Source organism: Camelina sativa, chromosome 4 (genome assembly GCF_000633955.1).
Source record: "Camelina sativa cultivar DH55 chromosome 4, Cs, whole genome shotgun sequence".
Lineage (NCBI taxonomy): Eukaryota > Viridiplantae > Streptophyta > Magnoliopsida > Brassicales > Brassicaceae > Camelina > Camelina sativa.
This window is the reverse complement of record NC_025688.1, coordinates 28,144,977-28,157,494: the sequence shown is the minus strand read 5'-3', so window position 1 is coordinate 28,157,494 and position 12,518 is coordinate 28,144,977. Positions and strand designations below refer to the sequence as shown.

The 12,518-nt window shown below is 35.9% G+C and overlaps 5 protein-coding genes across 6 annotated transcripts in view; 1 reads left to right on the top strand and 4 right to left on the bottom strand.

Annotated features, from left to right (window-relative positions):
* Positions 1-372, bottom strand: part of LOC104782992 (beta-glucosidase 15) — a 4,476-nt gene extending 4,104 nt beyond the window's left edge. Inside the window, exon 1 of the mRNA XM_010508068.2 lies at positions 150-372. Within this exon, the coding sequence (XP_010506370.1) occupies positions 150-304 (155 nt within the window). The 5' untranslated portion in view covers positions 305-372. The remainder of the gene's footprint in view (positions 1-149) is intronic.
* LOC104782990 (protein EMSY-LIKE 4) lies at positions 2,615-5,920 on the top strand. 2 transcript variants are annotated; one of them, XM_010508066.2, is made up of 11 exons: positions 2,615-3,025; positions 3,391-3,611; positions 3,727-3,836; positions 3,930-4,179; positions 4,260-4,481; positions 4,580-4,648; positions 4,761-4,997; positions 5,077-5,145; positions 5,240-5,303; positions 5,454-5,553; positions 5,698-5,920. In XM_010508066.2, exons 1-10 carry the CDS (start codon positions 2,998-3,000, stop codon positions 5,471-5,473), a joined length of 1,290 nt encoding a protein of 429 aa, XP_010506368.1. In that variant the 5' UTR covers positions 2,615-2,997; the 3' UTR covers positions 5,474-5,553; positions 5,698-5,920. The 2 variants fall into 2 exon arrangements, with proteins under 2 accessions (XP_010506368.1, XP_010506367.1); XM_010508065.2 differs by having other exon boundaries at positions 5,692-5,920.
* Positions 5,736-8,585, bottom strand: LOC104782991 (uncharacterized protein DDB_G0283697). Its single transcript, XM_010508067.2, has 3 exons — positions 8,057-8,585; positions 7,453-7,948; positions 5,736-6,879 (listed from the first exon to the last, which is right to left on the bottom strand). Exons 1-3 carry the CDS (start codon positions 8,548-8,550, stop codon positions 5,923-5,925), a joined length of 1,947 nt encoding a protein of 648 aa, XP_010506369.1. The 5' UTR covers positions 8,551-8,585; the 3' UTR covers positions 5,736-5,922.
* LOC104782989 (protein N-terminal asparagine amidohydrolase) lies at positions 9,294-11,834 on the bottom strand. The gene is made up of 9 exons (XM_010508064.1): positions 11,718-11,834; positions 11,321-11,503; positions 11,159-11,223; positions 10,966-11,062; positions 10,814-10,852; positions 10,543-10,722; positions 10,061-10,239; positions 9,794-9,913; positions 9,294-9,685 (listed from the first exon to the last, which is right to left on the bottom strand). Exons 1-9 carry the CDS (start codon positions 11,772-11,774, stop codon positions 9,580-9,582), a joined length of 1,026 nt encoding a protein of 341 aa, XP_010506366.1. The 5' UTR covers positions 11,775-11,834; the 3' UTR covers positions 9,294-9,579.
* Positions 12,062-12,518, bottom strand: part of LOC104782988 — a 4,659-nt gene continuing 4,202 nt past the window's right edge. The window contains exon 3 of the mRNA XM_010508063.2: positions 12,062-12,492. Coding sequence (XP_010506365.1) covers positions 12,275-12,492 — 218 coding nt within the window. The 3' untranslated portion in view covers positions 12,062-12,274. The remainder of the gene's footprint in view (positions 12,493-12,518) is intronic.

Here is a 12,518-nt window from a genome sequence, read left to right as displayed (position 1 = left end):
AAAAAAAAAAAAAAAAAAAAAAAAACATAAATTCTCTAACCAGTGATCGGACTTTTCTTGTTTTTTTTCTTCTTCTAGATAATGAACGAGTGGTAGGAATTGTTTTTTCTTTATAAGGAAAACTAATAAGAAGAAAATATTAAAAAGGAACCTGGTAAGCAGAGGTTGCAGAACCAAAGATGAAATCTGCTGGGAAATCACTTTTTCTTAATCTAGGCGTTGAAGAGTTGTTGTTGCTGGCAAGAACTTCACTCGAGGCTAAGACAATGATCACTAGTAAAGAAAGATATTTTTTACCTCTCATTCTTAAATTTTTTTTTATTTTTGATTACTAGATCTTGTTTTTCTTTCAAGATGATGAGAATGAAGTGGAGGTTTATTATATAGGGGAAGAGAGAGAGAGTGAATGATAAGTATTATAATTAATTTTCTTAATTAGTAAACTGGAAACAAATTAAATGACCTTATCAATATCATGACTATCAAGTCTATCAAAATAGGAAAAGAATAGTAAAACGTGAGTGACTTTTTTTGTTTTTTTTGTTACAAAAAAATATCTAAATAAATTTTTAATCTAAAGATGTGTGATTCATAAAAAGAATTATAAGTGAGAAAGCAAAGCATCATTGCACGTCCTGTAGTGCAAAGAGACATATACGGGGGGATGTGCTAATTTCTCAAGGGAAACGTGAAGACGTGTTCGAATTGAAAAGTCTATATTGGCAACTTTTCCGTAAAAACAAATGCCTTTTGATTAAAAACAGCGACAAGTAGTTTTCTTGTAACGGCTATTTATTTCAAACTCTTTTTGATTAATTTAGGGACTCCTTTTGTTTTACTTTTCTAACGTTTGCTTTGTTTTACTTTTCTAACGTTTGCTTCAGACAAAATATATTTATTATTGGTTTTGTTTTTTTTTTGGTTGTTGTCAGTATTGGTTTTTGTTTTGTGAAGGGTTATTTTCACAGGTTGGTGTGGTCTGGACTCTGGGACGCGTTGGGATTTGTCGGACAATATAACATTTATACGTTAATTTATCAAACCTAACACTGTATTTATTTAATATATTGATAAAGACTGTCTCTCTGATTTCAAATTGTGATGAACCTCGGTCATTATTTGGTTTGGAAGGATCGTATATTTTTTCCACTTTAATCTTATAAAATAGTTTTATTTTTATTTTTAATCAAAAACGAAAAGTATAATAGCTGTCTTCGTTTCTGATTATAAAAAACTATCAGAATACTCATATTTTGACAACTTTTCGTTACAAAGTTTTTAAATTTAATAAGACAGTGAAATACAAATTTATTTATAAGCAAAAAGCTATTTTGATAAATACTGTAGTACTATTTTAAATGTAATCCAGATTATGTTTTATTTCATACAGTGATCACATTAAACTACAGCAAGTAGAGACGACTTTATCATTTTTGTTAGTCTTCTTTTAATGATTAGTTTTTAAAAAAGCGAACCCCTCAGATGGGCAAATCTTTAACCAATTCTATTCTAATCCGGACAGTGCCGTATAAAATGATCTAGGTTTAACCATGAAAGCAAAAACCGTAAGCAAAGCGTTTTGATGTTTGTTTTTTTTTTTTTGGGTGCAACTTAAACGTTTAGATGTTTATTAAAACAGAGTTTTCTAGTATTAGTTATCTTATGAAAACACAATACGTGGTGAGTGGCATGCACTGCCTTATATTAATTGATTCCAAGTTAACCTATATTATTGTGTTATACTTATACAGACCTTATCCATTACATTAAAGACGTTTATAAAAAGAGTGCAAATTTAAAATACAAGAATAGAAATTAACTCAAGTGGAAATAGAAAATGCTAACCACTAAAAAAATTTACTTTCGACTACACAATCATTTACTTCAATGAGAATTTCATTAATCCAAACGTACGTATTAGTTAAAAAAGCAAAAAACAGTTCAGCTAGGAAGTATCAAATTCAAGCTGGAATTTGTTTATTAAACCCGGTTAGCCCAATTCCGGTTACATGCATACATATTAAAGAATTAAAGAAAACAATCCGGTCATGATTAATTTAAAATATGGTACTTTGGTTAGTAAAAATATATAAAAAAGTGACGGCGAAACATTAGTTAAGAGGATCCCATCAAAATGAACTCTTATCGTATTTTCCATTCTTGGTCAGCTATTTCACCTATCCCAAAGTTTGAATACGAATCTTCTCATCCATCGTACTTGCTTGAAAACTCATCGAAGGAACAACATACTGTACATTATATTTATGATCACATGATATTTTATATAGAGTTTTCGTCGTGATTTTATCAGTTTTTTCGACATATGTTAATGATTAAAAAAACGAAGAAAAAAACAAACAAAAAAATTCATTAAAAACAATAGAGATTTTTTAATCATCATAACTTAATCAGATTAAATGTGTTATATTTGGGCCATAATATTAACATTTTGTCAGAAAAAGACTATTGGGCTTGGGCAAGACTTAAACAAAGAATCAGAATATTTGAGAATTTTTTTTTCTTAAAAAGTTCACTTAAAATAAAAAATCTCAGCGAAGAAACGACGGTGTTTTGATTCCCTCGTAATATTTTGATAAATTTAATAAGAATGAATCTAAAACTTTTTTTTTGTTGTTGGTTTTTTGGGTAATGTGTTCTTCTTATTTTGGCAAATCTGTGTAATCTAAGAAGAAGCTGAATCAATCAACTTCTTTTACTTGAGAGCTCTCTGATTTGTTGCCGAAGCAAACATCAATTGATCTTTTTTTTTTTTTTTTTTTTTTTTTTNTTTTTTTTTTTTTTTTTTTTTTTCTTTCATCAACAACTCTACAAAAGTTCAAAATTGAGCTCAACCAAATCAAAATCGAGTCTCTTTTTTTCTTAGTCAAATTGAAATCAACCTCGAAATTGTGCTTTCTTCTTTGATTCTTCCGTCTTTCGCAATTTCATCTTTTCGAGATTAGTCTCTCTTGAATTGGGAGTTTTAACAGCTTCGTGATGGACTTCGAATCGTTTGATAGCAGTGGTTAGTTCCCAAGACTCTCTAGTAGCGATAAGCTCCTTGTTCTATCATCAGTTAATGAAATTAGGGTTTACACAACTTTTTGGGATTTCTCCGTCCCGGTGCTGTTATACATTGTGGTTTTTGGTGAATTGGTGTTAAGTTCTCGTTTTTTTTTTTTTTTTTTTTTGGTGTTTCTTGAAGATGAAATTTAGGTTCTTGTTGTTACTAAGGAATGTGGAAAATTGCAGGTTTACTTATGTAGAAACCGAGATTGAATTTGACCTATACATATCCAGTTTTGATCTTAAGCTGAAACCTTTAGAGTGAGTTGTGTTATAATTGATTGTATGTGGTGATTACAAAAAGGGTTTGACTGGATAATGCAGGAACAGATGATGATCTGCCACCATCGCATAGGGTTCCACGAGGAGGAGGAGTAGGCGTAGGAGGAGGACGTGTGTCTGTTAATGGTAGACCATCGAATCTTCCTCCTTCTTACCCTAAAATGTATGACGCTGATATGGAAGCTCAGATTCACCAGTTTGAGAAAGAAGCATACATCTCTATTATTAGAGCCTTTAAAGCTCAAGGAGATGCTATTTCATGGGTATTTTTTTTTTGAATCTCGCTCTACTTTTGATTTCTCTAGTTGTGTTAGATTCTGCCTAGGTGAAATGACATCTTTTTTTTTTTTTTTTTTTTAATGAATGGATCTTGTTCAGGAAAAAGAAAGTGTAATAACTGAACTACGTAAAGAGTTGAGTATAGGGAATGAGGACCATAGAGAGCTTCTAGGTCGTGTTAACGCAGATGATACACTACAAAGGATAAGGTGAGAGCTACAAACTTGAGCATTCATCTAGTCGAAAAGGTTCCTTCTTTTCTTTTTCTTAATTCATAACATACTGTTTTTTCGGGATATTAGGGAATGGAGACAGTCTGGAGGAATCCAACAAAGTATGCGCAATGCTGCTCAACTGGTTCACGATACATTGCCAAGCCCTTCTGTTTCAGCTTCTATGAAGAAGCACAAACCAAACCAGCCTATTCCTTCTCAACCATTCTCCAGTCCGTCACCTTCTTTTCATCCTCAAGCTGATCCCACTCACCCGTTTGCTTCATCGGCAGCTAAACGAGGATCTGTTCCTATTGTCAAGGGCAAAAAACATAAATCAGTGAGTTGTTAAATGCTCAGAAAATTTTGGAATCTTTTTTATTCTGAAATTAGTTTCTTACAAGTTACTTCTGTTTCTAGGTTTTTCCTGGTTCTTCTTCCGCAAAACCTGTCTCATACCATCCTTCAGATCAACCTCCACGAGGACAAGTCATGAACAGATTACCATCTGTTCCTACTAGTTCAAGTGAACCCACAAACGGAACCGATCCTGAATCTTTTATAGGAAGAAGAGTTAAAACAAAGTGGCCTGATGACAATACATTTTACGATGCTGTCATCACCAAGTATAATCCAGTTGAGGTGTGTGGCTTCTTAAATTGGCATTCTGTTTTTTTTTTTAAATAAACTAAGAAATTTTATCATACATGTTTATATATTTACCTAATCTTGATTTTTAGGGTCGTCATGCTTTAGTTTATGACATTGGAACACCTCATGAGACATGGGAATGGGTTAATCTCTCAGAGGTAATATTACTTTTGATTGGTAGTCTGCTGAAACTTATGAGGCAGATGTTCAATACTTTGATCAACAATTAATCTCTGTAAGTTTGTAAAGAAGATCTCTAATTCTTAACAGATATCTCCTGGGGATATAGAGTGGATAGGAGAGGATCCTGGGATTGGTAATCGATATGGTTACAATGGACAAGGTCATGGACTGAATAAAACTACTGGACCCAACAGTGTTCCACAACGAGGAAGCGGTTTGGCGAAGAACACTATCAGAAAGGATTTCAGAACATCACAAAATGGAACTGGGAAGAAGAAACATCACGATATACGGATCCGTCAAACAAATGTCCTAATCAGAGAGGTTAGTATTAATTGATTACTAGGCGAGTTTTACAGCGCGGTAATTATGATTATTTCTCAAATAATGATGGTTCTCATAGGTGGAGAGAGTTCTTCGTGCACACAATCCAGATCCTCAAGAAGTTGAAAGGGCTAAGAGAATTTTGGAGGTTCGATTGCTACAACAACAGAGATCCTTTCTTTCATAATTTTGTGTTTATGTTTAAACATACAAAAGTCTCAAATGGTTTACCTTTGATCTAGGAGCAAGAGCATGCACTTGTGGGCGCAATAGCAAAACTTGGAGATATTTCCGATGGTGAAAACGGCAAGTTTTTAGTTTGATACCAAGAACTTAGCATCTTCAAGCCCCTTTATCCTCTAGTGACATTCTTCCATTTGAGCAATAAGACTGAAATGCTTATATCTCAAAATCACATACATTCACTGAAATTCACCTTCCTATTCTTTTGTACAGAAGGTTCCTTTCGCCGATAGCTTATGTTTAAATCAAGCCATTTTGCCAAGGCACAGTGTCATGTAAGGTCCACTGATTGCCGGTGAAGAAGAGATCGAAGGTCAGAGTCTCAACTTATGTAACCCTTTTTTGGGTATCTGACTGTAATTTTTGCTGACACTAGGGATTAGTGCTACCCTAATCTTGGTTTTGTTGGATATATGTTCAATTGAATGGTTTCGGTATCTGTTCTTTGTAGCTCTAGCTTTTGTAAGGACTTAAATGGTGGAAATGAGCAACATATAACAGAAGAAGGAATGGATATTACTGATGCCAACAAGCCAAAAGACACTTTCCTAATCCATAACTATGAGAATATGATTTCTAATGTTAGAATTAAGATAATATACTCCAAAGCATACGCTATGGATATACAATACCTTGAGATCTTAAGAAAAGCCAACAAAGGGGCAAAAGGTGTTTTCTAATCTCACTTTCTGATTCTTTTCTTTGGCTGTTTATTGTCCTTTCCCGTGCTTCCAGTATCCCTACCCCGTTTTCCCGTGGCAGATGCGGTTGCAGTTGCTCCTGCCTCTTTTGTTTTCTTCTGTGGTCTCCCGGGGGCTCTTTTCACCGGAGTATTCTCTACCGCGGCCTTCTTTTTACCCACACTGCTACTTCTAAGTTCTCTTTGTTTAGTTTTACTATCTTTCTTACCACCTCCAATGCTCTTATTCTGGTCTTTACTTTCTTTCTGTGGGGAGTTCTTTAATCTCTTCAAGAAATCAGCCACACTCTTCTTCTTATCTAATGAAATCATCTTCTTCTCTGTTTTACCTGTCTCCTCCTTACTACTATTATTATGCGACGAGTTTGTTTTCGACTCCGTCTGTTTCTGTTTGTTCTTGCTTTTACCCTTCTTGGTAATGTTAGAGATAGCCGCAGCAGTAGCAGCAACCACTTTGTTGGCCCGTCTCGAGCTTCTTACACCAGTCCCAATGTTCTCTTTCTCCTCTGATAATGTCTCTTCTTTCGTCTCCTCTTTTTGGCTAAAGCTTGACGACGAAGGAGAAGCCTTAGTGGAAACAGAACTCCTCTTCTTACAAACAACAAGAAGAGCCGGAGATTTCTCTCTAGAGAGAGACGAGTCTGACGTTTCAGCATCAGCTTTGCCACTATCCATAGCCGATACTTCCCGCTTTATTAACGTAGGACCATATTCCCCGGTCTCTTTCCTCAATTCTTGAGAAACAACGGCTCTTAGTTCGTGAGCAGCCATTGATTCTGCGGAAGATAAAGGAAAGAAGACAATGGCGTTTGTAAAGAGAAGCTGTAGATCTCTGTAAAAAGTGAGGGTTGAAGAATCGTAATATCCTTGCTTCAACTTTCTCTGTATTGTCTCAATGTCCAAATGTTGCTTAACCATGCTCTTGTAATCCTTAGCTTCCTGCGTTTTTAATGGACTTCACAAACGTAAGTTACAAAATAACATAGGCCCAAATAAAAAGTTAGCGGTCGGTGAGACACGACGACAAAAGCCATGCTACACCAAGACTCTGCCACGTGGACTAGATTGAGTGACCAAAACGACAACGGTGAACCACGAAAGAAGTGGGTTCGTTATATTAAACAAAACTCTTTATTTTTTTTTCCCTCTTCACCTTCTCTCTCTCCATATTTAAAAACCTTCACTTTTAAATTGTCCAAAACTAAACGTAAAAAAGGTTTCAAGAAAATGTAAAGATTCCATATAATATACGGAATATCTCTTCAAAATATTCCTAAAATACAGATTATCTCATCAAAATAGGATTTGTAAGAAGATTTTACACAGAACGAATATTGTTAAATTATGATTATGCATGATTTCTATAATTAGGTACGAATTAGTTCGTTTTTTTTTCTCTCTTTTCCAATTAGTAAAAGAATTAATTAAAGATAATTTCCGAATTAATTTAAGATGATTAAATATATAAAAAATCGAAGAAAATAAGGAAAAAAATAAAGATAATGAGCATACCTGGCTCCGAAGCCGGCGTTCGAACAAAGATCCACGCGGATGGGACCGAATCAGATCAAGAAGACCTATCAACGGCTGTGATTTACTCTCACCCGATCTGATCTCGTCGGAACCACCGTGTTTCCTTCGTTTCCGTTTCCACTTTCCTTCCGACGTCCCCGACTCGCCTAACTCGTCTGAGTGACTCGCTTCCGATCCTCTACTAACCGATCTTTCCTCCTCCGCCGTGTCCTTACTAACCGGATCAGGATTATTATTATCACCATCCCGAGTCTGACTCGGTTCGTCTCCGCCAACTCTCTCGTCTTCCCCGACGGTTTCTGTAGAGTTCGACTCGTTCATCGAACCGTTATCCCGATCAGATTCCTCCGCCTTCTCACGGTGCTCAGTTTCAGAACCGACGTTCTCCGATCTCTCTGTTTTCATCTCTTCTTCCAGATCTGGTTTCTCTTCTTCTCTCTCCTCCTCTAAATTCTTAACCTTCAACTGAAGCGATCTAAGAAAAAAAAACCAAATTAAAAAAAAAGTCAAAATCGGAAAAAAAAAAAAACTCAGATCCGTCGACGGAGAGACAGAGACAGAGAATCCTGTTTTTTTTGCGTACAGTATTGAAACATCGTATCGTTTAACTTCACGACGGAGCTCAGCTATACGAAGGTTCCGGAGTTGTTCGAGCCAAGATATATTATTATTACCGACTTTCTCATCTTTTCCGTCCTCTTCCTCCGCCGTTGCCGCCGCATCGGTTTGTTCTTTTTCGTGAAATCGACGTTTGAGATCCCGATACTTGTGTTTACAGTTATTAGCGGAAACGAGGTCGGAGAGGGAGCTCCGGGAACGAACCTCCGTAGCGACGGAGTCCCAATCACCAAATCCGTGTCGCTTAACGGCGCATGCTAATAACAGCTCTTCCCACGTGCCCCATGCTTGTTGTGTTTGGCGCTTCTTGTTAGTGTTCTTGTTATTCTCATCGTCTTCTTCGATGCAATCATCAGTGCAGGTATAGTCGTTGTTGTTAGTATCGTCGACGTTCATGCTTCTTCTTCCTTGCTCAACTTTTTTTTTTCCATATAAACTCTTCTTCTCTCTCACAAACATAAACGCTCGCAGTTTTAGGATTTTTTTTTTTTTTTTGCTTCCTCTTATTAATACTTTTATATTTAAATTTGTATTGTTGCTTTCTTGTCTAACTCGCTCGCTTTTTTTCACTCAGCTTATTTTAATACCTTTTTTCATTAGGGGTAATTTAATCCAAATAAATTCCAATTCCAAATTAAAAAAATATCAGAGTTTGAATTTGTTTCCTATATCCAAGCAATGAGATATGTACTTAATACTAGCATACGAGACTAGACTCACACCAATTCAATGAAAGGAAGTTTGAATTTCTTTTAAAAGAATTTTATACCAAAGTAAATTTTGTAAGATACTATTAGTTAGAAGAAATAAAACCTAAAAGTAGAGTAAGTAACCCTAGTTTTAACCGCTGCTTTTTAATCCTTTGACCCTCTCCCTTTTTCAAACAATTAGGGCAAACGAAGATTTAAATTGTAAATTTTAAACCCATGAACAGAAGCGGGGCCGGCCCAGTTAGGCTTCGTTCAACATCTTCAGAAAGAAGGTCTGTAGACATTTACGTGAATGCCCCTATTTGGTTACTATAAATAGAATTGCTTTCCGTCGTCTTTTTTTTGTGAAAGTTAGGTCGGACTACGTTTACGAATCATGCTTGTGTTAGTACTTAGTAGAGTAATTATTCAATCTGGGATAAACCTAAAAAATGTATGATATAAAGATGTTGGATAAGTTCGTGTAGTTAACCTTGTTCTATTAGAGAGTAATGACTTCAAACCAAATCTAATTAACACCATGGGCCTCAACAATTAGGCCTAACGGACCCGATCGGTCCCATCAGGAACCAAACATACAATGCTTGTTACCCAAAAAAAATAAAAGAAAAAAGAACATCGTGTGTATTCAAGAATCACATGTGTTCTTAACCATTTACAGATTTACGATTCATTCCCCGGGTGCAAACAATTCCATTAAAGTAAATGTAGATAGATACACTCAAACCGTTATTTATAGCCAGATTCGTGGATAATGTCACCGATTAGGGTGAGACAGTTAGCATTTTGTCCAGTGTCCATCAGCAGTCCTTTCAAACACACGTGGTTGTCTCATTGGGAATGTTTTGCTCCACTCCGGATATTTTAGTAAATACTCCCAAACCCTGAAAACACACAACAACATAGGAGAATGTGAATCTACTATGTTCCGTTTGTTCTATTTTATATAGATAATGATCCAAACCAATTGAAGCTAGAATAATGACTTGAACCTTCTTGAGTTGTCTACGAAGTCTCGACCTTCAGCAGAAGGTGAGGTAGAACAATTAGTGAGGATTTCTTCATCAGAAAGCTGATTAATTTCCCAAACATATTCAATCAGACGCATTGTCCTGTATCACAAACGAAAACGCAATTCATGAAACTGCAATGGAGAGTATAGTAGATATAGTCTTTACTTAAGTTCTGGCGAGCAAGACAAATATAATGGTCGATGAGCTTATATGAAAAGCGCGGTACAACTAGTGTTTTGTTTTTACCAGCGGCATGGTGCAATAATGAATCTATCAGTTTTTGTGTCATATGTGTCAAGTAGCTTTCCCTTCCAGCTAGGATCTTCACATGACGATGAAACTCGAATCCTACGAACAATCTCATCCGGACATCTAGATGTTCTGTCGAAACTGGCTGGGAAAATTGAACCGGTGGAGGTATTCACCTGATATAAAGGTTTCAAATAAACAGCTTAACGCTAGTTACCAATTTATATGAACACAATTCTTTGTCTACTTGAAAGACTTCCACTTCCTACTTCTATCTTAACCCCTAAGGAGCAAAGACAATGAAAACCAATTACAAAAGCGTAGTTTTTACATGTCACCTACGAAGTTTAGATAACCAACTGTCAATTTTCGATTCTTAATTTGTACAGAACCAATTAGTACATCTTATAATCAACATCCTAAGAAAACAATAAAAGCATATGGTGTAAACAGCAGAAAACAGACAAAAGTAGACTAACCAGACATCCATTGAAAATGGGGCACGTATTCCCTTGTGCATCCAACTTGGTATTGTGCCCAAGAATAAAGAGGGTTTGAATGTGAAAGTTTTCTCGTCTCTTCTGGAAAGTATCTACTAATTTGCAACACAAAGGATAAGAGTAACCCTCTGGTTTGGCATAGTCACCACCATCAGCATTCTGCATATAACGTTCAATGCATTCAGCTTAATAACACTAATAGAGCTTAGTAGTAACTAGACTGAGAAATAAAGAAATTTCTAGTACACACTTTTATGTCGACATCTTCATAACCACCAATCAAATGTACCTGCATACAAAGGCGTGGACATAAATTACAAAAGCACTCAAAATAAAATACAGAATGATTACCATAAGCTCAAAGACACCTGGTATAAAATGTAAAGGAGAGAGATAATGTACATCTAACTCAGCATCTTTATCCTCTAAAACCAATGATAACATCTGGCTTAACCCCAAATCCACAATTTCTGGCGAATCCATGTGTGCAATAGACGTCCTGCAGTTTCGGATGAACCATAAAAATTAGATTTTTTTAAAAACTGATTGCGCCTTATCCGCTCAATAACATATATAGTAGGATCAGTCCTTTTACATTCCAGATTTTCTGTTGCGGATAACAAGCCCTACACAAGTTGTTGCTTCATCAGTGCCAACAAACTGATTCTCATCAATAAACAATTAGAAAAAAGCCATTAGAGAACCAAAGAACACTACTAGAATGCAGCAGCTAACTTGAAATGTAACAACAACTTACATCAACAAGCGCAGGATTCACAGTAGCAAATTCGCTTTGGAATACATAAACATATCTGTCTTTTGTTGAGCTCTCTGAATCTCTTTCACCGAAAGATACATTCCTTTCTTCAAGATTATTGAAAGATTCAGAAGCTGATATTATCGCAGGATGACTCATTACATCAAGAAGCAAGCTACTTCCCTGTTCACCAAATAATGTTTATGTAAGCAAATTTTTTATAAGAGTTTTGGCTGTGGAGTCAAACTTATCAGAGGATATGATAACAAAAGAAGATCAAATTTAGCAAAACCAATTCCAGGTTTAACGATCTAGAACCACATTACTAACTTCCTAGTTAAACCCCTAAAATAGAGAGATTCGTGAGTAAGAGACGACGAAGAAAAACTAAATTCACCTGCGATGAGGAAGACAAGGTCTCATCTTGAATTGGTATTCCATCAACATAGATCATTATCGCCGGTGAGAGAGTTCGACGACGGCGATGACAAAAGATTAAATCAATCGCCGATGACTTTTTACAAGTCGCGTAAATAAATATATACAAAAAAACGAAAGTTACTAACTACTTGCCGTTTTTTAGGTTCTGGAGTAAACAGCGTGACGTTTAATTCCCAGCTACGAGATTTTATAGTAAATTACGAATTTACCCTTAGATTCGTACCCCATGAGTTTAAGAAACATAAGCTACTTGGGAAATCTTGAATTCTTGAACTTGATGATATCAAACACTTCAAGAAATTAAGTTATTATATAAATTATTTTCCCAAAAAAACAAAGCTATGATATCGAGAAGTTTAAGAGGCTAGCAGAAATTACAAGGACACATAGAATGTGCATACATACATCAGACAGACATGGTGTGTCAAATGTGGTTTTTAGTAATGAAGGAAATTCAGCAACAGTCCAAAATCAGACGAGGGTGTCAAGATTCTGGCGAAGGTTTTATTACAGTTACCTCAGCCTCCTTCTAGACCTGGTCCGAGGTCCATTGTTTACATCTTCTGTTCTTCTCCTAGACGATGAAGCAGAAGTACCCGAAGTAACCACTTCAGTCGGATTTACAGCTTGGCTTCTCGTCGCAATGGAGGAGCTCGGAACAGCAAACCCTCTATGTGATGATGAAGCTGTAGAACCGAGCCTGAACGAAATCGTCTGAGAATCATTGTTACTTCGGTTTCTCTGATAAGAAGAGGCA